General features: G+C 37.8%; 1 protein-coding gene across 1 annotated transcript; it reads right to left on the bottom strand.

Annotated features, from left to right (window-relative positions):
• Positions 1 to 27,569, bottom strand: LOC308609988 (UDP-N-acetylglucosamine--peptide N-acetylglucosaminyltransferase 110 kDa subunit-like; the record flags this gene model as incomplete). Its single annotated transcript, XM_081259257.1, has 2 exons — positions 27,533 to 27,569; positions 1 to 3,150 (listed from the first exon to the last, which is right to left on the bottom strand). Exon 2 carries the CDS (start codon positions 3,139 to 3,141, stop codon positions 1 to 3), a length of 3,141 nt encoding a protein of 1,046 aa, XP_081115383.1. The 5' UTR covers positions 3,142 to 3,150; positions 27,533 to 27,569.

Genomic DNA, 27,569 nt, shown 5'->3' with positions numbered 1-27,569 from the left:
TTAGGCCGACTCAGTGACTTCAACCGGCTTAATCATGTGATCAGGTTTGTTGCCGGCTGCATAATGCTCCCACATCTGTAGGTAGAGCCGCTCTAGTTCCATTGTATATTGTTTGGTGTTGAACAGAGGGCTAGATGTTCTCTGCTTCCAGACTTTGCCACGAATTTTCTTCAGGTATTCGAGATCAGTTCCCAGTTTCACAGCTATCTCTTCATATTCTTGCCGATTTTTAGCAATCAGCTCAAGACAGCCTAAACAAGTGAGCTGGGAACCTGCAACTCGGGAAGCAAGAGTCTCTCCTGGCATAGTCACCATGGGGGTCCCTGCCCAAAGGACATCCATCCCTGTGGTGTGGCCATTACAGAGTGGAGTGTCCAAGCAGACATCAGCCAGCTGGCCTCTCCGAACATGTTCCTCTTTAGGAGCAACAGGGGAAAAAATGATACGGTTTGGGGGAAGGCCCATATTTTGTGCGTACTGTTGAATATTAGCTTCTCCTGCTGCTGGAAAACGCAACAGCCACAGTACACTATTGGGAACACGCTTCAGAATATTTGCCCACATCTGCAAAGTAGATGGGTCAATTTTGTATAACTGATTAAAGTTACAGTACACAATGGCATCTTCCGGTAACCCGTACTGAGAACGTGTGGTTACAATAATGGTACGGGGAACCTCCTCTCCAGTGGCAGCCTTATTGTTGATCAGGGTAGTTGCCAGGCCATTGCTAATACTGAATCCATTCATTGTAATCTGAATTTGTCCTCTGTTAATCATTTCAATAACTGCTTCTGCAACAGTATTCATAGGAATGACAGGCATATTAAGAGCTGTATTACTGCTGTCTGCGTTGTCTTCTCCATCAGGACATTTCATCTTGACTATTTGCACATCTGATAGACTATCAAGAAATGCTTGGAGGTCGATGCCATTCAGCACAATCCGATTGTCATAAATGTGCCCATTGGACTTAAAATCGATGACGGCTTTTTTCTTCAGGTGAGGGAACATATTAGCATGATCACCAATAAAGAACGTATGGGGCATATAAGCCAGTTTCTCAGAATACTGCTCAGCAACTTCAGCAGGTGACGTTTCCTGATCAGTGATGATATAATCCATGAAAAGCACGCCACTAGTCCCAGGGTACCCCAGCCACATTGCCTGAATAGGAGCTGGCCTGAGAGCAAAGAGTTCATTTCGAGCACCCCTGGTATAACCATTCATATTTACAAGGATGTGTATACCATCTTGATGGATGCGATCAGCTGCTTTCCCATTGCATGGAATCTGAGAAAGATCAGTGAAATGATTGGCTTCTGCCATCACCTTCACTCGGAAGTTTGTGCCATCATGTGGGCTCAGGGCATAACAGAATATCTCAAATTTATCAGGACTGTGCATGCCTGGAATAGACTGCATAAGGTGAGAAGTAGGATGGTTCCCAAAGTCAGAACTCACGTATCCTACACGCAGTCGACCATCACTGAGCTTCAAGTCTGTTATATGTTCATACGGTGGTTTATGAAGGGCACTTATATTAGCCAAGCAGAGGTTCCCATGCCTCTCAGCAATAGCCTTCCTGAAGCCATGAGGAAGAGGATAGAGCATACTATGATGAGGCTGCACAGAAGGCAACCTATTCTTCTCCAACTGGTCAGCCACAATGCTGACCAACTTCTTCATTCGCTCATCATAGTCTGTCCAATCACAGACAACCTGCAGGCAATGAGCCAAATTACAATAAGCGTCAGGAAAATCAGGTTGAAGCTTCAGAACAGTGCGATAAGAAGCAATTGCTTCTGGAATATTCCCTGAATCCTGGTGAATGGAAGCCAGATTGCTGTGGGCATCCGCAAATGCAGGGTTGATCTGCACGGCACGAGTATAACACTCTAAGGCTCCCTGAACATCCTGCATCTCCCATAGAGTGTTTCCCATATTACAGTACGCATCAGCAAAGGTAGGACTGATTCGAATAGCCTCCTTATAATGCATCAGAGCTTCGTGCAGTTTTCCCTGCTGCTTCAATACACTTGCTAAATTTGAATGGGCATCAGCAAAGTCTGGGCAGAGCTCTAATGCTTTACGATACAAGTGAACCGCGTCTTCACTGTTTCCCTGTTCTCCTTTGATATTGGCTAGGTTATTCAGAGAGTCTGCATGGGTGGGACACAGCCGGAGAGCTGTACGATAACAATCTTCTGCTTCAGCAACACTGCCCTTCTCTTTGAGAGCGTTGGCTAAGTTGCAGTAAGCATCAGGGAAATGTGGTTGCAATTCAATAGCTCGCCTGTAGGTGTCTATTGCCAGATCCATCAGGCCTTGCTCATAGTATACACAAGCCAGGTTGCCATGTACCACTGCATGATTTGGACTCAAGCTTAGGGCACGAAGGTAAGCTGCCACAGCTCTGTCAAAAATCCGTGCCTCATTGAAGACATTTCCTAAATTGATATAAGCATCCAGAAAATTGGGGTCAAGGGTGACAGCCTTTTCAAAGTGATGAATTGCAAGCCAAATCTCCCCTTGTGCATTGAAAACACAGCCAAGATTACTCCAAGCTACTGCAAAGTTCGGTTGCATCTCAATTGCTTTCAAATAACATGCCTTGGCTTCTTCTAAGCCACCCAGGGCTTTGAGCAGGTTCCCCAGGTCACTGCGAACACAGTACAAAGAAGGATTGTACTGAAGAGCAGAGACGTAAGCTTGTACTGCTCCTTCCATGTCGCCTGCTGCTACCAAAGCGGCTGCCAGGTTAATATAACCATCGATGAAATCTGGTTTGAGACGCAATGCATGCCGGTAATGCTCAGTTGCTTCCTGCAACTGCCCTCTTTCCTTGTACACATTCCCCAAATTCGAATAGGCTTCTGCCAGAAGAGGGTTCTGTTTAATTGCCAGAGTACTAAAGTGGGCAGATCTGTCCAGCCTTCGACACTGGAAGTGTATAGATGAAAGTAATAAAAGTACACCAGTATTGCCTGGCTCTTGTCTCCAGAGCTGCATGCAGTGTCTCTCAGCTGTCTCAAAATCTCCTGCCTGATATTCTCGATGTGCCAGCTCAGCTAACCCTTGGAAGGAAAGCATACGTTTCGTTGGTTCTGTGCTGTCGGCCATGTTGCCCATGGAAGACGCCATCTGGAGCTTCTGGAGAGAGTGAAAAAAGGGAGTAATTGAGTCCCGCTGCCGCCACTACTGGCAAGAATGTTTCTAGTGGTAGCAAACACGAGCGCAGCAGCCGTACCACTGCTTTGGCACGCTTAAGCAGCGGCAACAGTTACAGGCACCGAACCTTAGGAACTATGGTTGGCCATCTACCTCTCATGCTCTTGAAATCTTAATTCTTAACCCTGCCCTCTTCCCCCATTTTTCTCCTAATCAGGGAATAAAAATTACCTATCCATTTGCCTTAGAAGAAATCAAAAGTCAGTAGGCCAAACACTTTTCAAAATATTGTTTTCTGTCCAGTTGGAAATGAAATACATGATTGACTTTTCTTCATCATTCATATAGTCAACGTGGAGAACATTAGGGCCGTGAATTTCAATACAGTAAGATGAGAAACTTTTAAATTGGCCTTCCCAAACCACTAATAAGTAACCGATGTTGTATAGAATGCTAAAATCTTAGAGACTGAGTTTGATATTTTAAAAGTTCTGCAAACATGAGCTAATTTCTCCTCATCAAATTTCTCATGCCTCAAACCTGAGTATCACTTTTTAAAAGATAAATTTATTTTTATTTATTTATTTATTTTTATCTTGGCTGCGTTGGGTCTTCAGTGCTGCGTGCAGGCTTTCTCTAGTTGCGGCGAGCGGGGGCTACTCTTTGTTGCGGTGTCCGGGCTTCTCATCACAGTAGCTTCTATTGTTGTTCCACAACTCTATGGGTTCCTTTTTAGGTCCTACGAAGAACCCTAGAAATTAGTTCATGTAATTATAGGTTTTTGGAAAATTGTCAAAAGTGAGATATTTTAATTTCCATCAGGTAAGTCCAGCGTCTATTTCTTTGTCAATTTTCCTTCTATCATATTCTGCTATGTTGGATCATATTGGATTGGTCACAGGCTTTCTTGAAATCTGGCTAAGGAGATGTTTTAAGTGAGGCTATTATGTGATTTTCAGACACCACCATATGTAACTGACTATATAATATCCCATTACAGGAATAACTTCCAGTACTCTTACTGACTACTCTACTGACTTAACTAGCACAAGACACAGAAGCGTAAGGACAAAAACCACCTTACAATATAGCCATGTCTTGCACTTCACAGCTCTCAAAGCATGTGCGTTTGAAGAAGAAAAAAAGAACTGAAAAGTATAAAACCAGAAGTTATTCTGTGGAAAATTATTTCAATCATCAGGCATGTGAAGGATAAGTCAAAGATTCAGTTTTCTTCAATGCTTAGTCAAAACGGAAATTTCCTTCTGTCAAGAATATACCCCAGGGCTTCCCTGGTGGTGCAGTGGTTGAGAGTCTGCCTGCCGATGCAGGGGACACGGGTTCGTGCCCCAGTCCGGGAAGATCCCATATGCCACGTAGCAGCTAGGCCCGTGAGCCATGGCCACTGAGCCTGCATGTCCGGAGCCTGTGCCCCACAACGGGGAGAGGCCACAACAGTGAGAGGCCAGCATACCGCAAAAAAAAAAATAACCAATATACTCCAGGGGCTTCCCTGATGGCACAGTGGTTAGGAAGTCACCTGCCAATGCAGGGGACACGGGTTCGAGCCCTGGTCCGGGAAGATCCCACATGCCGCGGAACAACTAAGACCGTGTGCCACGACTATGGAGCCTTCGCTCTAGAGCCCGTGAGCCACAACTACTGAGCCTGCGAGCCACAACTACTGAAGCTTGTGTGCCTAGAGCCTGTGCTTTGCAACAAGAGAAGCCACCACAATAAGAAGCCTGCACACCGCAACAAAGAGTATCCCCCAGTCGCTGCAACTAGAGAAAGCCTGCGCACAGCAACGAAGACACAACACAGTCAAAAATAAATAAAGAAAGAAATAAAAGAATATACCCCATCAATAATGTGTGTAATGGAATGGTGTCAATGAGTATTTTATCAGAATTCCTGTAATGCACAAACCTATAGCAGTACTGAAATCAGTAATGCATTTATAATAGTAAATATTTATGAGGAAGTAATCCATAGAGGTTTTCTCAAAGTTAACAATGAACATTAATGCGACATTATCAATAATAAATTGTGATGCTGAAATAAACTTTTCTAAACTATTAATAACTAAAAGCAAACTCTAATCAACCATGTGAAAAGAAATCTATGTCTATAAACTACAAAGTTTATTTCTTACAATTTTATTTCTAAAACAGGAGGCAGTTAAAGAATATATAGCTACAAGAGTGGGGAAAAAGTTTTATAGAGACACATCTGGCAGTAGTTAATTTTCAAATGTCATTTTTCTAGATTTTGTGACACCTATAGTATTGATATTTCAAAGCATTTAACAAATTGTAATTTGAAGATTTGCTACTTCCAGGTAGAGTAAAATATTTTGAAGCAAAACAACATTTCCACTGAGAAAAATTTTAAAAGCCAAATAAAATAGTCAGCATTCAATCAAAAAGTTCTAGACATACCAAGAGATAGAATCATATGACTAAAATTCTAAGAAAAGAACAGATAATACACAAATATTTATATAAGATATTGTGTATATTTATCAGGAAAAGTCTTTATCAAGAAAAGACTTTTAAATCATCAAAATTAATATTACATTTTATTTATTTGTATATTTTATTTATATATAGATATTTAGATATTTATATAAAGAACTTAAAGTTAAAGCTCTAGTTAAGGCAGTGACAAAAGCAGTAGCAGTGGCAGTGAAAAGAAATGGTTATATTCAAGGATATTTTGTCAGTAAAAGTCCAAGATCAAATGTCTGACTGCATACATGGGATGGATAGACGGTGTGGGAAAAATCAAAGTTAACTATAGAGGTTCTAGTGAAGATGGGGTTGCCATCCCCCAACCCAAGGGGTTGCTATCATCCCCAAGGTCTAGGAGACTCAAAAGGAAGGTCATGGTCGAGGAAAAGTTAATTGCTGGGAAAATAAGACTCCCAGTCTCTCCAGCTCCTTACACTAGTTTTTTTTTAAACATCTTCATTGGAGTATAATTGCTTTACAATGGTGTGTTAGTTTCCACTTTCTAACAAGGTAAATCAGTTATACATATACATATGTCCCCATATCTCTTCCCTCTTGCAACTCCCTCCCTCCCACCCGCCCTATGTCACCCCTCTAGGTGGTCACAAAGCACAGAGCTGATCTTCCTGGGCTATGCGGCTGCTTCCCACTAGCTATCTATTCCTTATACCAGTTTTGTTTTTCTGCTCATATACGTAGCAGCATTTCATTCAAGGGGAAAGTCATTGATCTGACTGGTCAAATTAAACACCATAGTTCAAGGCACATTTACAGTGGTTAGTTCCTCCACAATTTAGAAAGTAACGTTCACAATTTCCCTCTTCCTACACTGTGGAACACATTGGCCATTCCTCCAAAGTTTCCACTCCATAGAGTGGACCAGAGATGACATTAGCCCAGAACTGAGAGCTTGGCATGAGATGGTGTCAACCCCACCTAGAGCTCTGGCATAAGTTATGACCCAACCCAGCTCTACAGAGAGTTCTGCATGGAATCTTGTCTCAGCCATAATAATGTGATTCTGTTTTTCATTTGGTTTGCTTCTTTGCTTAACTTTCCCTGGCCACTCTGACAAACAAAATTTCAGGCAATCCTGGGCCACTCACTAACTTTATTCCATCTAATGTTATCCAGATTCCCAAGAAAATTACTAACTATAAAGGGGGAAATTTGGAACATGGTGAGTTTTAGGTGCCTGAAATATACAGGTAACTGAATCCAGTTAAGTAGCAAATTATTTGGATCTCAAATATGCCAGTAGAAGAGCAGACTAAGCTCAATTTAATGTACTCTTACTGGAGACACATGTAAATTCTGGGTCAGTTTTCAAAATGTTAAAAGCACATAGCTGAGATTAAAAGAAAGAAAGGAGCACCTGCATGTTTCAGAAAGTAACAGAGAAATTAAATCCAGAGAAATAAGAGCAGACTGATGTGTATGCGTTCTGTTCCTTAGTAGAGGCCTTATGTACATAGGGGCTGGAGCTAGAAATCTAACATTACCTTGAGGCCAGGAATTTAGACTCAGGATGGAACAATATGGAGAAGTTAGTACAGATATCCTACAGAACTTTCATGAGGAACTGCTTAGTCCATTAAGAGGGCCAAGGGAGGTGGTGAGGAAGATTGATATCTCTTGAAAACCTTCAGGTACAGAAAACATCAGCACCTCTGAAAAGTAGGCCTGTCCTTCCCAGAGTTGTGATGGCCAGGTTGTCACTAACCTGTAAGGCCCTGTATGAATCAGAAACTGCAAGGAGAGGAATTCAAAGAAAACCAGATGCAGGATGGGTGTGGCAATAAATCCTAGGACCCTATCAGAAACAAAATTAAAACCACTCTAGAGGGAAATTTTAACAAACCAGGGCAGAGAGTATCCTAACCAGAATAAAATAATAATTCTGAGGAAGTTCCTTTACTTATTTAAGTAAGATTCAATGCATTTCCATGGCCAGGCCCTGTAGAAGAATTCTAAAACATATACAAACAATTCATTTACATCTTATATATCCCACCATCCAGAGCAAAATTCACTTAAGAACTGTACTGGTGGAAATTGGGCAGCACTATGGAGAAAATAAAATGTGTTTACCATCAAAAAACATGAAGGTAAGAAAGATAATGTCTAATTTTTTAATTATCCTGTGGTTTCTTGAAATCTTTTGGAAACCCAAACTAGAGAAACCTAGGAGGAAATGAAGATTTAAATGTTTAGAGATTTATCAACTCATCTATAAAAGCTTTATTAATCTCTTCTTTTAATAACATTCCTGAGAGGTATAAATGTGTCCAGTGATAGGGTTGAATAAGCCTGAGAGAATTTCAATTGTTTACTATTCTTGGTCAGCTCTTAAGACCTTTCAGGAGCATCTTGATTTTCATGGCCTCATCCAACAAAAGCAGGATATTTTACAGAAAGTCCTGGGCCACTTTTCGGCTTGCTTTTGTGTTTATGCTTTTGGTTTTTTCACATCGGGCGGTACATTAGGCTACCTATTGCATACTCCCTCATTCATGCATGCATTCACTCAAACAATATTGACTGAGTTGAGACATTTAATTAACACTCAATAAATGATGTTTAGATGAATGAATGCGCTTTCTATCAAAGTAAGTGTAAGTACTGAGAAAAATTACAGAATGTATGATCCCAGCCCCACAAAAGCTTATAACTGTGTTGAGGATATAACATATGCTGATGAAATAAGTAATATATCATATTGGACAGGGTCTAAGTTCAAAAATGAGTTTTTATAAATAATCAGAGCCTAAGGAGCACAAAGAAGGGACAGTTCATTATGGCTTGAATCTATCAATAAATGTACATTTCAGATGAGATTTGAGATTGACCTCAAAGAAGAGGACTTAGATATATGAACAGAGAACAAAAAAGGCATGGTGATAGCATGTGCATAGATAGTGTGGCCAATATTTATGTTCTTCATTAAAGATAGTCAGAGATAACCCAAATGTAACTGTTTCCATGGGTCCATTCTCAGTATCCAAACAAAACGGCAAATCCTATCTTAGTAAAACTAATGAAAAACACAGTCTTTAACAAAGAGATTGTGAAGGAAAGGGGGAGAGAAAGGCTTGCATCCCACACCACACAACAAAACTTATTGAATTATTTGTTTAATTGTCTCCCTCTGAAAATTTCCTCTCCCTCTCTCGGTACGCGTCTCTTCTCCCACATCTGACCACACTCTACCAGCCATCTTTCCAGATCTTTCCAGAACTCTCCATCCTAGTTTCATTAGGCCACAATTTAAACATCTCACAGGTCTCCAGGATGCATCCCCATCACTTATTCCACAAAGACAAACAAAGGACACTTCTCAGGATCACGTTTCTTTGAAGGAAGAGGTCATGAGGAGTGATTATAAATAATATAAGGTGGAGAGCAGTGACTTAAAATACCATTTTTCACCTTAGAATGTGAATACAGGGAACTTTGGGAAACTAGAAAATCTAGAAAGGATTCACTGATAATTATTTATGTTCAATGAATAAAATAAAATGTAATAATATGGCTGAACTCTGACAGATTCACTTTTTCAAAAGTTGCTTTCACACACTTTCACTATTGGGATGTTTGATAAACACACCTTTCCTTCTTTACTTTCTTCTTTCTTTGCAGATACTGGCACCAAACTTTCAAACAATAACAACCTTCCCATAAGTCCCTTGCCAGGCAAGATTAAGGTATAACAATCCAAACAAAGTTTTGAAGAAGATAACTGCTTGAAAGCACAGGAAAAGAGCTGGGTTTCTCTTATTCAACAGTCACATAATGAGTAATGTGCAAATTGGTTTAAAAAGTCTCTCTGCATGAGGGGCTAAGGTTAAGATTAGAACTTCTGAGGCCAGAAGAGCAAAATGACTACAACAATCCACATATTTTCAAGAGCTGCCCTTTGGATGTGAGGCATTGATTTTTCCCACTATTTTTTCAGCAACCCAACTGGTGTCTTTATTAAACGACATAAGAGAATACAGTGTGGCCAAGAAGGCTTAGATTTCCTTAGCCCCAAGTCAGATATTCTCCAGTGACTGTCCACTCAAATGAAAAAGAGAGATTTACAAGAGGAAACTGGATACAACTGAGTGTACTTTAATTTTACCTGAATTATTTGTTTTGTTTTCAATTCTCCGCTGAAGTGCCTACATTAATATATCTTTAAGAGCATTTCCTTAAGTTGAAGTATTCATTCAGTATATTCATTTACTATAATTTAGAAAAGCCAAATGATTTAGACAAATTCATTTCTATATTGCCACAACAGTGTATTGTGAACTAAATGACACCTGGCAGTTCTTTACTCAGATACTAACTCAATTAGAAGGCAGAACAAGGATACCTACCCATTCAGGGAAGGATAGGTCACTTAGCCTCTGTAGCTCTCTTAGGTCTCTTATCATCACAGTAACAAATTGAAGACTAAAAACCATATGATTATCTCAATAGATGAAAAAAAAGCTTTTGAAAAAAATTCAATATCCATTCATGGTAAAAACTCTCCAGAAAGTGGGCATAGAGGGAACACATACCTCAACATAATAAAGGCCATATACGACAAGCTCATAGCTAACATACTCAATGGTGAAAAGCTGAAAGCATTTCCCCTAAGATCAGGAACAAGACAAGGATGCCCACTCTCACCACTTTTATTGAAGGTACTTTTGGAAGTCCTAGCCACAGCAATCAGACAAGAAAAGTCAATAAATAAAAGGACTCCAAAATGGAAAGGAAAAAGTAAAACTGTCACTGTTTGCAGATGGCATGATCCATAGAAAATCTGAAAGACACCATCCAAAAATTATTAGAGCTCAAAAATGAACTTGGTAAATTTGCAGGATACAGAATTTATATCTAGAAATCTACTGTATTTCTATACACTAACAGTGAACTATCAGAAAGAGAAATTAAGGAAACAATCCCATTTACAATCGCGTAAAAAAGAATAAAATACAGAAGAATAAATCTGCCTAAGGAGGTAAAAGACCTGTACCCAGGGAACTATATGACACTGATACAAGAAATTAAAGATGACACAAACAGCTGGAAAGATATACCATGGTCACAGATTGGAAGAATTAATATTGTTAAAGTGACCATCATACCCAAGGAAATCGACGGATTCAATGCAGTCTGTATCAACATAGCAAGGGCATTTTCCACAGACCTAGAACAAATAATTTTAAAGTTTGTATGGAAACACAAAAGATCCTGAATAGTTAAAACAGTCTTGAGAAAGAAGAACACAACTGGAGGAATCATGCTCCCTGGCTTCAGACTATGCTACAAACCTACAGTAATCAAAACAGCATGGTACTGGCACAAAAACATCGATCACTGGAACAGAATAGAGAGCCCAGAAAGAAACCCATGCACTTATGGTCAATGAATCTATGACAAAGGAGGCAAGAATATGCAGTGGAGAAATGTCTGGGCTTCATTAGGGATGGTTTCATCAATTAATTTGTTTTCTTAAATGGACCATACTTTTCCATGTCTTTGTATACCTTGTGATTTTTTTGGTTGAAAATTTGTCTTTCAAATATTATAATGTGGTATCTATGGAAATCAGATTCTCCCACTTTCCCAGGGTTTCCTGGGCTTTTGATTGTTGGAGGCTGTAGTAGTCTGTTTGTTTAGGGACCTTTCCAAACTATTTTTGCAATGACTGTTTTCCTTATCGTATGTATGCACCGAAGTCTCTGTTCCTTTAGTTCATGTTTAGCTAATGTTTTGACAGAGATTTCCTTGAATTCCTGCACCTAAAACAAACAAAAATAAATACACACAAGCACATCCACATGCACACCCAAAACCACACACCTCTGCCCATTGTGCAGATTGCTGGATCACTCCTTCAACATTTAGCTGACCTGCATTGAGTTCAGGGCTCAGCCCATGGTAAAAGCTTAGAGACTCCTCTGGTGTTTTCAGAACATGCATCTTATCTCGAGTATGCATGTGGCTTTCCTAATTTCTCTGGACACATGTGTACTTTTTGTAGGTTCTAATTTCCCAAAGAATCTCCCCCAACTTTGGCTCCTGCATCTTCTGTGGTCTACTGTATTTCAATGCACAGTCTTCTGCCCCAGCCATCTGTGCTTTGTTAGTTCAACTTGCACTTTTTTGAGCATTGACCGCTGCTTTTCCAGACTGTGTTCCAAGTTAGCTAAGACAGAGATAAGCATCTTGTGTCAGTCCTTCAGGTAGCTCCCAGACAGGTTAGAACAGATACACATAATAATCTGAGAGTACAGTCTCTTCTGCTCCCTCCTGAAGCAGGATTGAGGGTCCCATTCTAGGAATGGTCTGCTGTTACTTTAAGACTATCACTGCATTAAGACTCCACCACTTTAAGACCATCACTACACTAACAGTGGATGGGGCAAGGGCAAGTAAAAATGCCACAAAGCTTTCCTGCCATTTTCAAATTGCCTCTTCCCTGGTTCACTATGTGTTTGGTTGCTATAAATCTTTGGCTGATTTCAGGACTAAGAGAAACTCAAAGAACCCCACAGCAAAAACCAGTATAATCAAACTCTCAGAAGCCAAATGACACAGAAAGAATCTTTTCTCCCAAAGGAGAAAGAAAAAAGAAATTTGTTACAAAGCAGGGATCCTCAAAAAGATTAGAGCTAATTTCCTATATGAAACCACGGAAGCAAGAGGCCAGCCATATTTAAAGTGCTGAAAGAAAAAAAATTGTCCACCAAGAATTCTATATTTGGCCAAACTGGTTTCAAAACGTAGGGAGAAATTAACGCATTCCCAGATGAACAAAGGCTGAGGGCATTTATTTTACAACTTCCTACCACTGCCCTATGAGAAATGCTAAATTGAACCTTCAGGTTGAAATGAAAGGACACTAGACAGCATCTCGAAGCTGTAGAAAGAAATAGAAATCTCCAGTAAAGATAAATACATGGGCAAATACTAAAGCCAGTATTGTGTTATTGGCTTGTAGCTCTACTTTTTATTTCTTACATGATTGAAAAAACAAATGTATAAAATAATCATAAATCCATGTTATTGGGCTCACAAAGTAAAAAGGTGTAATTTGTGACAATAATAATGTAAAGAGGAGGAACAGAACTGTAGAGGAACAGAGTTTCTGTGTGCTACTGAAGTTGGTTTCAATTGAAATTATATTGTTTTAATTTTAGAATGGTAAATGTCATCTTCTTGATAACCACAAAGAAAATATCAATAGACCATATGCAAAAAGAAATGAAAAGGGAATCAAGAGTTCACCACAAGAAAATCGGCTAAGCACAGAAGTCAGTAATGGAGTAAATGAGGGGCAAAAAATGCATAAGACATACAGAAAACAAGCAGGAAATAGACAGAATTAAGTTCTTCCTCATCAGTAATTTTTGAAAAAGTAAGTGGATTAAGCTCTCCAATGAAAAGATAAACATTGGCAGAATGGACTTTAAAAACAACCATAATCCAAGTATATGCTGTCCGCAAAAATCTCACTTGATTTCAAAAGACACAAGTTGCTTGAAAGTTAAAGCATAGAATAAAATATCCCATGCAAATAGTAACAAAAAAGAAGGAAAGAGAGACAGAAAAAGAAAGGAAGGAAGGAAGGAAGGAAGATAGATCTGGGATGGCTATGTTACTATCACACAAAATAAACTTTAAATCAAAAACTATCACAAGAGGAAAAGGAGGCCACTATATGTTGATAACAAGTTCAATCTATCAAGAACATAGAACAACTATAAACATATATGTACCAAACAACCCCCAAATATGTGAAGCAAACATTGACAGAATTGAAGGAAGAAATAGATAGTTCTAAAATAATAGTTGGAGATCAATACCTTGCTTTCAATAATGGAAAACACATCTAGACAGAAGATCAGTAGAGAGGTAGGGGGACTGAATAACACATTTAACCAACTAAACCTAACAGCTGTATATAGATCACTCCACTCAACAACAGCAGAATACACCTTTTTCTCAAGTACACATGGAACACTCTCCGGGAAAGACCATATGTTAGGCCACAATACAAGTACCAATACATTTTTAAGAAATTGAAATCATACAAAGTATCTTCTTTAGCCACAGTGAAAGGAAGGTAGAAATCAATAACAGAACCATTGATAGCCATTTCCCATCATGCCTGCCACACATGATATAAAGCAATGAAGGGAAAAACATAATTTACCACTTAGAAAAGTGGGAAGGAGGACATACCATTGACACAGAGTGTGTGCTGTTTCCCATTGTCAGGGATAGAAATAAATTAGCATCGTTTATTCATTAGTGTGTTAATTTCTTGGTCAATCATTGGGCAGCCAGTGTTTCTGCCTGATGGGAAGATTTCCTATACTCAGTGTTGAGTGGAGCCAACCTTGAAAGGGACATTTTAAAGGATTATACTGTGATGGGCTTCGCAGTACCCTTCCTCCTATGCCAGTATTTAGGCTGGGGTATTTCCATGGAGTGTGTACAATCGTAGGCCCCAGTTCACCACAATTTAGTTTGACTCATTCTGTTAATACATTCCCTCAGTACTTTGTCTTTTGTATCCTTTTGCATTTACTTCATTCTTTATTATCACTGCGAAACAACTTTGTTTCCTGTTCAGATGCCAAAAAGTGGATATCAATACCTCCTGAGTTTTACACATCACAGATCAGTTTTGGATACCAGGGACAGAGACAACAGCTATTTCCAATGACTTTGAGACATACTTTGAACATGTGATTAACATGTTGAGTGTTGAAATGTGTGTCGAGCTCATTACACGTGCTCTAAAAGGTTTCAAACTGCAAATATTTAAAAATCTCTATCTTTGAATCGTTTTCCTGTGCTGTCCCTTTGTGTCAGACTGTTAATATGCAGTCTGGCACCTTCAAATAATGTGGCTTTGTAACCAATTATTTACATGTTGTTTTATCCACAGAGAATCTTTTTTTTAAATAAATTTATTTATTATTTATTTTTGGCCGTGTTGGGTCTTTGTTGTGGCACACAGGCTGTCTCTAGTTGGGGCGAGTGGGGGCTACTCTTCGTTGTGGTGTGCAGGCTCCTCATTGCTGTGGCTTCTCTTGTTGTGGAGCACGGGCTAGGCGCTGGGACTTCAGTAGTTGTGGCACACGGGCTTATTTGCTCTGCGGCAGGTGGGATCTTCCCTGACCAGGGCTCAAACCCATGTTCCCTGCACTGGCAGGTGGATTCCCAACCACTGTGCCACCAGGGAAGTCCCCGCACAGAGAATCTTAAGGTCAAAACATACAACTCGATTAACTACACTTCCTCCTGTTCACATTTCCCTCATCTTTTCTTCATCTTCTGTCTATGTTTCCTTGGCCCTGTTTATATTAAGTGCTTTTGCCATTATATTTGATTGTTTGTATTCCGGTGAGTTACCACAATGCTTTATGAGACACGCTAGGATATAAATGCATTTAAGTAATATATATATATATATATATATATATATATATATACACACACACACACACACACATATATATGTAGTTTGCTTGAGTGCAGTGTTTTTTGTTTTCTGTACTGAATTCATTAGCATGGGTTGGTATAATATTTAGCATAGGTCGATATGTAATTTGTAAACTAATAAAGTCTTAAAAGTGAGGAAATAAGTCTTTCAAATTTAATTATTTATTTTAAAGAGCAGAATAGCATACATAAACAGGTGCCTAATGAAAACTTGTATTCTAATTTGGAACTCTCATGAACACCTATTCTTTTGTTCTTCTAATGGTATGATCGTAGGCCATTTGATTATTTTTATTTTTATGGCTTTAACTTTAGAATAATGAAATATTTGTAAATTTAAAAAAGTATTTTTCTTTATTTGATGGGGGTGGGATACTGGAGAAATGAAAGGTCAAACACCTATTGAGGAATCCATACTTGTCTATATAGTGTGTACTTTTATTTCAATAACTGATTTAAAATTCCTAAAAGGATGCTATAATAAGTTATTATGCCATTTTACAGACTGAATTAAGTGAATTTCAGGGAGGTATGAAACTTGCCTAAGGCTATCCAGCTGCCAAGTGGTAGAAGTGAGAATTAAATCCAGGTATACCTATCGCCAAAGTTTCTGCTCATCTCTTTACGTCATCCACTTTGAATAGCCAATGCTTTTCTGCTTACAAATATGACTGAGGTTTCCAGACAGTCAACATTGCTTTTTAATCAGATAGAAAAATTACTGTTGCTTCTCTAAAGACATATTCCTTTTCCATTAAGTGACTTTAGTTGTTCAGATAATACTTCCAGACAGTAGTCATCATACAGTTGGAGACTAAGAACAGAACTCAGGGATGTGTCTAGCACTCAGTAAAGACCAACTGGGCTCACTGATGGTACTTACGGTCATTTCCTCTAGACTAAAATAATCTTATTAATAAGAGCCTAATAATTCACAGTACTGCCCTTGCCTGATTGTTTGTTCTTCTCCCTCTATCACTCTCTCTTTCCCCCTATGATTATTATTTTTGACAATTTTTGGTGAATTAAATTCAGGGATTAGTATTCAGGAGCGCTAGTCACAAAAGCAGAGAATCTTAGCTCACACCAAAGGAAGAAAATAGAGAAAAAGTATAAATTATATGAATACACACATATCACACATGTACCAACTATATGTTGCACTCCTCCAAAATCTATTTCGTATCTGCACATTTATTGTATATTAGCAGTAAGACAAGAAATGAGCATAATGCTCTGTTTACAAGATACAGAAAACAGACCCAAATATGGAAATTACTAGCAATGAGAATGGGGAAGAAAGACTACAACAAGGAATGTAGATGATATTTTTGTTTCTTAGCTATGATGCCAAATATTGAACTTTCAACTTGAGACAAGGAGGCCATAAAAAGTTGTATTAGTTTCCTAGAGCTGCCATGACAAAGTACCAGAGACTGAGGAGGTTAAACAACAGAAATTTACTCACTCACGGGTGTAGAGGCTAGAAATCTGAGATAAGGTGTCAACAGGATTGATTTCTTCTGAGGTATCTCTTCTTGGTTTGTAGATGCCATGTTTTCCTTTGGTCTTCACATGGTCTTCTCTCTGTGCATGTCTGTGTCCTAATATTTTCTTTTTATAAGGACACCAGTCATATTGAATTAGAGCCCACCCATTTGACCTCATTTGAACTCAGTTACCTATTTAAGGGCCTTATCTCCAAATACAGTTAGATTACGAGGTATTGGGGGTTAAGACTTCCACATATTAACTTGAGCAGGACACAGTTCAGGTGATAATAGAAGATAAGAGTAATTTAAGCAAGTAAGTAACTATTGTTTACAGTGAGTTGCTTAAGGATATGTATTTACTCAAGAAAAACAAGAAGAAATTACATAACACTCTGTGTTATACAAAGATATTAAATTAATCATCATAACATCCTGTGAGATGGGCATTAAATTAGACTAAGCAAGAGTAAGCAACTTATCCAGAATTGTATAGTTGGTACTTTCCAGAATTTAAACCAGGTATTTTCCCAGTTCCATTCTACGTTATATATTCATTTCATTATTTGAAATGAATTTTGAGTCTTCATTTTGCTTAGTTCCTGAAGTTATATGGGGATAGAATGGAGTTGGATATTTTCAGTGACATTCACATATGGGGAAGGAAATTGAGTCCAGAAGCTTCAGCAGTGTTTCCATGGAGAATGCTAACAACAGAACCAGAAACACCGTTATCCTTTTGGTTCAGTGATCTTTCCTATAGCACTACAAGAATCAATTTTAAGAAGCCCCATGTTTTCCAAACTTTCACCAATGGGCTCTGTAGGGTCCTCTAACAATATCTAAGAGACTAACTAGTTTCACATTCCAAGCCACTTAAGACAAGGAGTTCTGATTGTTCTCTGTGAGGAAATCAAGTGACAATCATAGCTGGTAATTTAGGATAGTTTCTTCAGGGCCCAGGCCAAACCTAATACACAAGTGATAACCATTGTTAAGTGCATCTTTGACAAGGATTCATCAAGTATCAAAGAGGTCTATAAATTGGGAGAAATTATGATCAAAGACAAACATAGACCACAGATATCTAATTAATGCTCAATTATTTATGAGTTTAACTTTGGTTAACCTCATTTTCCTTCTTCTAGACAATTTCCAATTCATCTCCACAAAGAGACCAGAATACTTACCTTCCAAAACAAGATTTATTGTGTTCCTTTAATTCAAAGCATACAGTGACTTCTACATTCACTCCACCAAGTTTTGCTAGGAGAGAAAAGGAGACATTATATTTTATCTTGAATTACATATGCCACCATACTTGACTTAGCTCATCCTACTGGAAGCACTTTGACGGCAGATTCTACAGTCTGGTCTGACATCCTCTACGGAATCAAGCCAAGGAAATCACACATAGTTACAGCTGGAAAAACGTTTGTTCTGGGTTGATACTTTTAGCCTTTACCACCAAGACTTTATCACCAAGATCTATCTTGACAGCCTCTAAACAGGAGACCTTCTTGCCTTCCGTTTTCATATTGACAAGGAAGGTAAAGGGAAGAACTGAGAAGTACCCAAAGTCAGCTAGCAGCCAGCACAGATAAATCATCTGTGGAGATATTGTTTCTTTCAAAAGATATAAACATAAGAGGAAGTCCTAGTGTTTGAAACAATTGTGCATAATAAAATACTCCATGAAAACCTAGAAATCCAGATGCAGATCAGTAACATAGTGGCTAAATAAGCTGTTATGTTCATGCAATGGACAAGTGTACAGACATTAAGAAGAACGAGATACTCTTTTCTATGAGATTCTCTTTTCACTGAACTCATCAGTGCTGCAAAAACAATGTTACATAATACTTTTTCTTTAACATTATATCAGGCATCCTCATCTTGTCCTGCATTTATTGCCAGTGTTACTAAAGTTTATCATTTACCTCTTTCTCTTGTAGACATATAATTTCTTCTTATTTTGGAAGCATTCATCAATCCCTATTTTACTCTTTCTTTTAAATTACAAATGAATATTGAATTTTATAAACTATCTTTTGCGGGATATTTCAAGTGATTGTATAGTATTGCTCTCCTTGGACCTTGTTATATGGTAAATTATATTTTGTTATTTTATATATGCTATTTATTATATGTCGTATTATGTTTACTAATTACATTTATTATATTATAATTACATTATAACTAAGGTAGCACTTTGTTTTAGATAGGCAAAACAACCAGTGGAATAGGAAGCATCTTAAAATTAGATGCAAGAGCATAAGGGAATTGAGTTTAAAATAAAATTCACATTTTGGATCAGTAGCAAAAATTATTCAACAAAAGTGGGAAAATATGGCTATCATTACTAAATTCTAGATACAGCAAGTAGTTAAAAGTTAAAAAATAATGAAACTGTAAAAGTATCAGAAACCTGGGAGACATGAAATAAAGTATTCATGAGGAATACCTTTCTCAGATACAAAGAAAAAAGGATACATTTAATGATATAAGAAATAAAATTTGCCTCATGGCAAAATGCACTACAAAGGTCAGAAAACAAGCAAAAGAAATTGGGAAATATATTAAGAAATGGATATGCTTTCTTTACAACTTTTGAGGAAGCACATGTTTCTTTTTCCTTTAACCTGTTATGGGGGTATTAATCTATAATGTAAGTGCATGGTTCCTTTCCTTTAACCTGTAATGTGAGACTTAATCTATATGGTAAGTGCATGGTTCCTTTCCTTTCATCTGTAATGTGAGTGTCAACATGGGGCACTGTTTCCAAGCACAGACTTTGGATGTTCCTGTACTGGTCCCATCACTGACCATCCACAAAAACTTACAAATGTTGCTTCACTTTCCTGGGGGTTAGAGTCTTAGCTAAGAAATGGAAGCAAAATAGAACTTTCCCGCAGGGATGATAGAAAGTTTAAAGGAGTAAATATGTAAGTGACTTAGCACAGTGCCTAGTACAAGAGAGATCAATATAAGTACTTATCATTTTTTAAAGAGACAGATGAAAGAAATAAAATGTGGTGTTTTCAATCTATTGATATATATCCTTGACATTAAACTACCTTTTCATTCATTGGATTACCTAACTTGCTCATGCTTTTTCTTACTCTAGTGAACTTGGGTAGCTAATATCATAGTTTAAAATTTTTGCTTTTATATTTACAAGTAAATTTGACCTGTAAATTTCTTTTTCCTTACAGTCCTAATCTAGTTTCAGTATTAGGATTTTATAGACTTCATAAGATGAATAAAGGAGAATTCTTCCTTCGCTATCTCTAGAAGTTTTTCTTTGTTCATATTGATGTTATCTGTTTAATAGAAGTTCCATAGAATTCACCTCCCAAATGATCTGGCTGGGTCTGGTATTTTCTTGGTGAAAGATTGTAAACTATTGACATAATTCCTTTACTGGTGAAAGAACTCCAGCTATAAATTTCCTCTTGTGTCAGTTTTGGTAAACTTTAGGAGCTAGGAAATTGTCCACTTTACAGAAATGTTCAAATTTACTGGCATTTCATATATTCTCTGCTCTAACATTGTCCTGATTCTTTCTGTATATTATTTACTTATGTTTTTGTTTTGCTTAATCAAAGTGTGTTTTTTAAATCTTTTCAAAGAATATTCTTTTGACTTACTAAATCACCTCAATTTTATACTTTTTTCTGTTTTATTAAGTTCTGCTCATATATTTATTATCTATTTTTCTATGTTCTCAGGGTTTATTGTTTTACTCTTCTGATGTCAATTAAAACACTTGGTTATTAATTTTAAGAAATCTTTTTAGTTATAAATAGTTGAACTTTTTGAAGATTCCAGATTAGTTGTAAGTATCTAAGGGTCAGCTCGTCCACACTGTTGCTAGCCTAAGGCTTAGTTCACCCTACCGCAATGTATATATTGACATGTTTTCCCCTCGACTTTCTGTGTTTTGCTACTTCTCACTTTTCTTTGGAGAGAAGCCCTTTGACATAACCTTAACTTATTTTACAGCCAATAAGTCTTTAAAGTAATGTGTATTTTTTAAAGCTAAATCTACTTATATAATTAGGCAGAAAATCTGACCTGCCATATTTTTAAAAACAGCATAAATTCACACTTCTCCATGATTAATCTGCTGTATTACACAACCTTCGAGTTTTTAGCTTTATCAATGACATGTACTTGAAAAATGTTTTAAAGATCCTACCCAGTCTTTTAAAACATCCTTGTTCCTTGTTTCAGTTCTAGTTTTATGTGTATTTTCTGCCTTGCACCTGATTATTCCAACATCTGATGGATGGCCTTGGGAATATAATTCTGGAATTGATTGTTTTTTGCTGATTCTCTCCACTTCTAGCTGATTTCTTCATTATTGTGTAAATTTAGATCATGAGCTCATGTTTAGCTAAACTTTATCTGTGGGAATGCTATAGGCCTGTGTTGAAGGTCTACCACTCCAGAAAGGGTTTAGTTTTGTGTTTGGAATACCACCGATTTGGGAGCATTTTAAGTTAATTTCTTAGCTTCTGTTTGCAAGACCGCACATAAATTTGCAACCCAAACACTGGGAACACAGATCTGGGGTTCAGAATTCTCAAGATTTCCTACCTGTTTCCTACCCAGAGCAGAGGCCAAGAGAATTTGTTCTTAGTCTCCCTTTGCCAACAGATATTTTTTTCTCCTGGCACACCCTTTCATTGAAGGTGAAACTAGGGATAGATAGGTTTAGTTCTAACTTCCCATCTAGTAGGGATGGAGTCTTACCTCCTGCCTCTCACGTGGTTATGGCCATTTATAAACCAGTCTCTATGTCAGGTGTGTCACTAAACTATGGCCTGTATTACAAATCCAGACACAAGCCTATTGCTATGGCCTGTGAGCTATGAATAATTTTCACATTTTAACTGGTAACATTTTAAATGGTTACCTAAGTACCTAAATAATATCCTCAATTTTGCTCTTTGGTCTACAAAGCCTAAAATATTTGCCACTTGGCTCCATAAAAACAGGATTTCCAGCTTCTGTTCTAAGCTATCAAGATCTTCAACCCACTCCTAATATAGCTATAACTCTCACACATGTACCACCCTTCTTTCATGGGTCCTGGAAATTTCTACTGCATACTTCAAAAATCAACCACGCACTTAAAAATAAGTTGTGTACATTTAACCTAGCATACCTAACCCTTTTCCTTCAGGAGAGTTTTTCAAGTCATCTTGCCCACCGTATTCTTTAGAGCTTCATTAATAATGGCAAAAAATTAAAACAACTTAACATTCAACAAATGGGAATTGTTCATAACAATTATAGAAGCACATACAGTAGAAAACTATAAACTCTTATTGAAACAGTGAGACATAACTAGTTTTATTCTTAGAGAACTATGTTTATTTAGGTCCCTTTTGTTTAAATAAGTATATTTCTGTGTATGTATGTATATAGTCAGGTATTTATATACACATACATTATTTGTATGATATAGTTATATAAACGTATGAAATACATACCTATACACATACCTTTGATTTATATTTGTATACATACACAGGAATATAATTATATATATTATATAGTTATATACATTGAACTGAAAACTGGTAGTATACATATATATCGTGTATCAATGTGTGTCGTCTATGTGCATGTGTAGAAAAGCAGGTTGAGAGATATGGAAGCATGAGTTAGACAGGGCTCACGATTATAAAAGTAGTTATGTGTAGGTAGTGAGCTTAAGGCCCATTTGATTGAAAATATTGCATATTTTTACATCAATTGTTAGGATGAACAGATTCCTATGTAAATAAAATTATAAATAGCAATACATACTTGTATGTGTAATGTATAATTAAAATATATATAGTTTTATAGATGTATTATATTTATATTACATAATATAATTGTCTTATACTAATACATTACGTATTGTGTTATATAGAATATATTAACTCTAGTGTATTATATCAGATAATAATAACTATATATTTATAATATATATAAATATATATTTATAATTTATATATTATGATATAATTGTTTTATAATCAATATTACAGGATATATCTTATTAATATTATGAACATATTAACCATATAAATACATTTCATTACCCATATATTTTGTATATAATATACGCTAGGCAAAAATATATATTAATATAATACATAATTGTTATACATTAATATAAATATTAGCATATTAAATTTATATATCAATATAATATTTAATATCGGTATATTTATATTATATTTAATATATACATAGCTAATGCTCTTTAAAGCCATCTGCTACAAGTAGAATAAGACCAGGAGTATGGCCAAAGCAAATTCTAAAAATATTAGATTACTTCTATTCATTTATATGTCATTTTCCTGGAATCTGCATCTGGCTGTTAGAGAGGACACACAGCAAAATCACCACAAAGTGCCCAGGAGGACATAGGATCCTTTATTTATCGGAGCCTCAAAGGAAACACAGTGCTATCCAGTCCCCCATCAAAGAGCCAAGAGCAAACCTTGAAGCACCCAGTAAAAGCCCATTCAAACAAAAAAGCTTTCCCACTTAAACTGGAAAAAGTTAAGTTCCCAAGAGACCCCCTACACCAACCACCGAAGCTCATTTGGCAGTAAAAACAAAAATGTTCACCGAACAACAAGAAACCCAAAACAATAGTTGTTTTAGCACAAACAAAAACAAAGCAGCTAATTAGTGTCTCTCCTGTTTGAAAGAAGGGGGTGGGAAGTGGGCAGAAGACCTGATAGGAAAGATAAAAAGAAAAGGAAAAGGAAAATAAGTTTCCAGTTTGACACTCAAGCTGTCTTCTGCATCCATTTTGTCAAGACCACCAAGTCAATGTGGAGGCTTTTTCCTCTTTCCCTTTTCTTTTCATGAGACTGGTCACAACCAGCACTGCAGATTCCATCGAATTAAGGAACGCTGTTGCCTACATGTGTGAATGAGCTGTGAGTAAAGTACTGAAGTAGAGGACACCTGAAGTGAAATGTCTTCATGAATGTCCATGTGGCTGAGCAGGAAGTTAACCTTTCACAGATGTGCTAAAGAAGAAGAGTTGGCTTTTATTTTATTTACTTTTCCCTGCACTGTGTTGAATGACTATCATCTACAAGTTCAGGCTACTTTTTGCTGAGGATTAATGCACTGGGAGAGCTGAGAGAAAACTGAACAGTAGAGCTGTCTTTTTCTTGACCAGTTCACCTTACTTTCCCAAACTCTAAGTCTTTCCCTAATTCTTTCTCCTTTTTATTGTAGTAAAATGAACAGAACACAAAATTCACCATTTTGATCATTTTACAATTCACTGTACCATTCAGTGGAATTTAGTACTGTCCCAATGTTGTGCAACTATCACCGCTGTCCAGCTGAAAAACATTTTCATCACCCCAAGAGGAAACCTACACCCATTTTAAGGATCCATTCCCTATTTCCCTCTGTTCCAAACCCCTGGCAACCACTAATGTATAATATTTGCCGTGTGTATGGATCTGCCACTGCTGGACATTTCGCATAAATGGAACCATATCATATGTAGCCTTTCCTGCCTGATGAGAAGTTGTGCAGTGGTAGGAAAAACTAAAATGCGATGTACTGTATGATGTATGTTTTACTGAAGTGGCTTGGTCAGATTATAATGATTTATGATAAAATCATGTAAAGCAAGCATCACAATTCTCCAGGAATGTTCTGAAGAATGCTAATGTTAATTATGAATATGTGAATCCCAAATCTTTCATTTGTAGTGACCCTATCTCATTAATTCTTCTCCCAACACTGCTATAACTAGAGTTGAGTTCTAAAATGTACCTTCCTCTTTTCCCATAGAAATTGTCCCACAATTTCAAAAAGTTCTCAAAGGTGAAAAAGTGCACACGACGTTTATCACGTTTGCAAATGCCAAGGGAAATGCTAAGCTAACACTGTCCAAAATGCAATATTCTTCTGTGAGAGCACCCAACTTTAAACAAATACACATATTCTAAATACAGCTTAGATCTGTGACATGTTTTGGCCACTGAAGTATGAGCAGACATGATGGCCTTAAATGAGCAGAAGAGGCCTTAAATGGGCTTGTGCGGTTGGGCTCACCTCTTATGTTTCAGTGAACTTTTAGAGAAGACAGGGCCTGGGAGCTGCAGCCTCACAGTTGGGCTCCAGACGAAGAGGTGTGTGACAGACCTCAAACTGACCCAAAACACGGAGCAAAACTAGCCATCTAGAGGTCTAAAAGAGAGCCACTGCAGCTAGCCCATAGGTCCAAGAGAAATAAATTCTTGTTTATGTAACTGACTTTGGTGTGATTTGTTCCAAAGCATTATCACAGCAAGAGCTGACTAACACAACATCCTCCAAATCATTGTTATGTAAATGGATGCCACCATGCCTACATGTAAGGCAACTGTGTACTCAAATTGTGAGAATTCTTGAACTCTTGGTGCCTCTCCAACACAATGTACATGGCTAAATTTCCACAAATAAGTTCACTAATATACCACAAAGATCTCCCTAAACTTTTATTAAATGTAATGCAAAGTTCTTTCTTTTCATTTTCTGCTTCTCCATAGTTAAAATGCTGTTTATCAATGTAAAACGGTTCTTGCCGTTTGGCTTCTGTGGTTAGAGTCTTTTGAACTCTTTGGCTTTTCAGCTCCTACGCTGTAAGGTTTGAATCAGCAAATGCCCCAAGGAGAAAAGCTGCACCAAGTGTCAAGCTTGCGTCTGTGTTTCCCTTCTCTCCACAACTTGGCCCACATGTCTTGGTGTCTCTCTAACACTCAGACGCCAGCGAACAGAAGTCTTCCTACTCGATCCAGCTTGTCTAAAATTCCTTTAGACTTCGCCTGATCTTATGTTATTATTCAACTATCATCTCAATTACCCCAGGAAGAAAATTTACAATTTTTAGAGAAAACGGAACCCTGGTACACTGTTGGTCGGAATGTAAACTGGTGCAGCCACTGTGGACAACAGTATGGAGGGTCCTCAAAAACTAAAAATAGAACTACCATATGACCTCGCAACTCCACTCCTGGGTATAAATCCAAAAAGAACAAAAACACGTGTTTTCAAAGACATGTATTTGAAAAGATACATGCACCCCAATGTTCGGAGCATCAGTATTTACAATTACCAAGATATGGAAGCAACCTAAGTGTCATCAACTGATGAATGGATAAAGAAGATGCGGTACATAAAACCAATGGCATACTACTCAGCCTTAAAAAAGAAAGAAATGTTGCCATTTGCGGCAACATAGATGGACTTGGAGGACATTGTGGTAAGTGAAATAAGTCAAACAAAAACAAACACTGTAGGATATCACCTATATATGGAATCTAAAAAATACAGCAATCTACCGAATATAACAAAAAGAAGGGGAGACACAGATATAGAGAACAAACTAATGGTTGCCAGTGCGGAGGGGGAGGAGGGGGCAATACGGGGTGGGGAAGTCAGAGATGTAAACTACTGGGTGTACGATAGGCTCAAAGATGTATTGTACAACACAGGGAATATAGCCAATATTTTGTAATAACAGTAAATGTAAAGTGACCTTTAGAAAGTATATAAAAAATTTTTAAAACAGAAATCATACTGAAAATTGGAAACAATTTAAATGTCCATCAACAGGAAAATGCACATATAAATTATTGTACTTCCCTACATGGGAATCCTACATAGTGAGGGAAGTACATGAACTAGACAGATCTTTATGTGTCAGCATGGATGAACCTAGCAAAGATAACACTAAGAAAAGCAAGTAAGAAGAGAAAGCATAGTAGAATACTATATGAGGTTGAAGAATACTTAAAAATGTAGCCTAAATAGAAAGACATCCATGCAGTGATGGAGACCAAGTTCAGAAGAGTGGTTACCCAGGGTCAGCTGGGGAGTGGCTGTGTTTGGGAAAGTGGTCACAGCAGGCTCTTCAAGAGGAATGGTAATGTTTCACTTCACACGCTGGCTGGAGGACGGAGGAGTGTCTGCGATATTATAATGTGAGCATGCTGCATGTGAAAGCCATTTCTGACCACATCTAGGGGATCTGATACGCGGGAGCTGGTAGTGGGTGGAGGCATCCAGAAGGTGGTGGTAGAAGAGGAACGTTGTATGCATAACGCCTAAGGCCTGACCAGAGAACGACCACTGTTCTAGAAACTGGACACAAATCCAACTTCTACGACCAATGTTACAAGACAAACTGAGGCATATTGAAAATAAGACTTTACGTGAGCAAAAATAGATTCAATTCAGGCACCACCAAAGCGGAAATGGTGAGGAGCACTCCAGCCACAGGAGCTGCAGAGATGTTTATTTTAAAAGGGCAGAAGCAAAGCAAGGAAATGACTGACTTGCTATAACTTTAAAGCCTAGCTGGTGGTTTGTGACTCGTTGTCCTCAGCAGTGTTCGCCACCCTGAGGCATTGACAGGCTTAGATTTTTGTTGGTTTACACAGGCGGCCGCATCACTAGAGCCACCGCAGGCTAACGGCCTCCTTGCAGGGTTAATTTACTAACACCAGTTGTCTGAGTCCTTACTCTTACTCAGTCACTTCACTTCCTACGCCTCAGTTTCTCTTCTGGAAAGTGGATATTCAGTAGTAAATTCTCTGTGGAGTTGTCAGTACCAAACAAAGTGATTATTAGTAACCACGATCATGTCCTGAATGCATGGAACACGTCACCATTTGCCAACTACCGTGTCAAGTTAGCAGAAACTACAGAAATTAAGAGCTCTCCGCATAAATTCACACACCCGTGCACCAGGTAAAGGACCACAGACAGACGTTCACTCAGCCTTTCGTGTGTCCCTCACGGAGTGCAGGCTCTCTCCTGGGTGGGGGGAGCACAGACACTTACGGGAGTTTACTTTTAAAATGCGTTGATACAACCAGGT

The sequence above is a fragment of the Mesoplodon bidens genome, assembly GCF_964165515.1.
Source record: "Mesoplodon bidens genome assembly, contig: HAP1_SCAFFOLD_671, whole genome shotgun sequence".
Taxonomy (NCBI): Eukaryota; Metazoa; Chordata; class Mammalia; order Artiodactyla; family Ziphiidae; genus Mesoplodon; species Mesoplodon bidens.
This window is presented reverse-complemented; position numbering and strand designations above follow the sequence as displayed.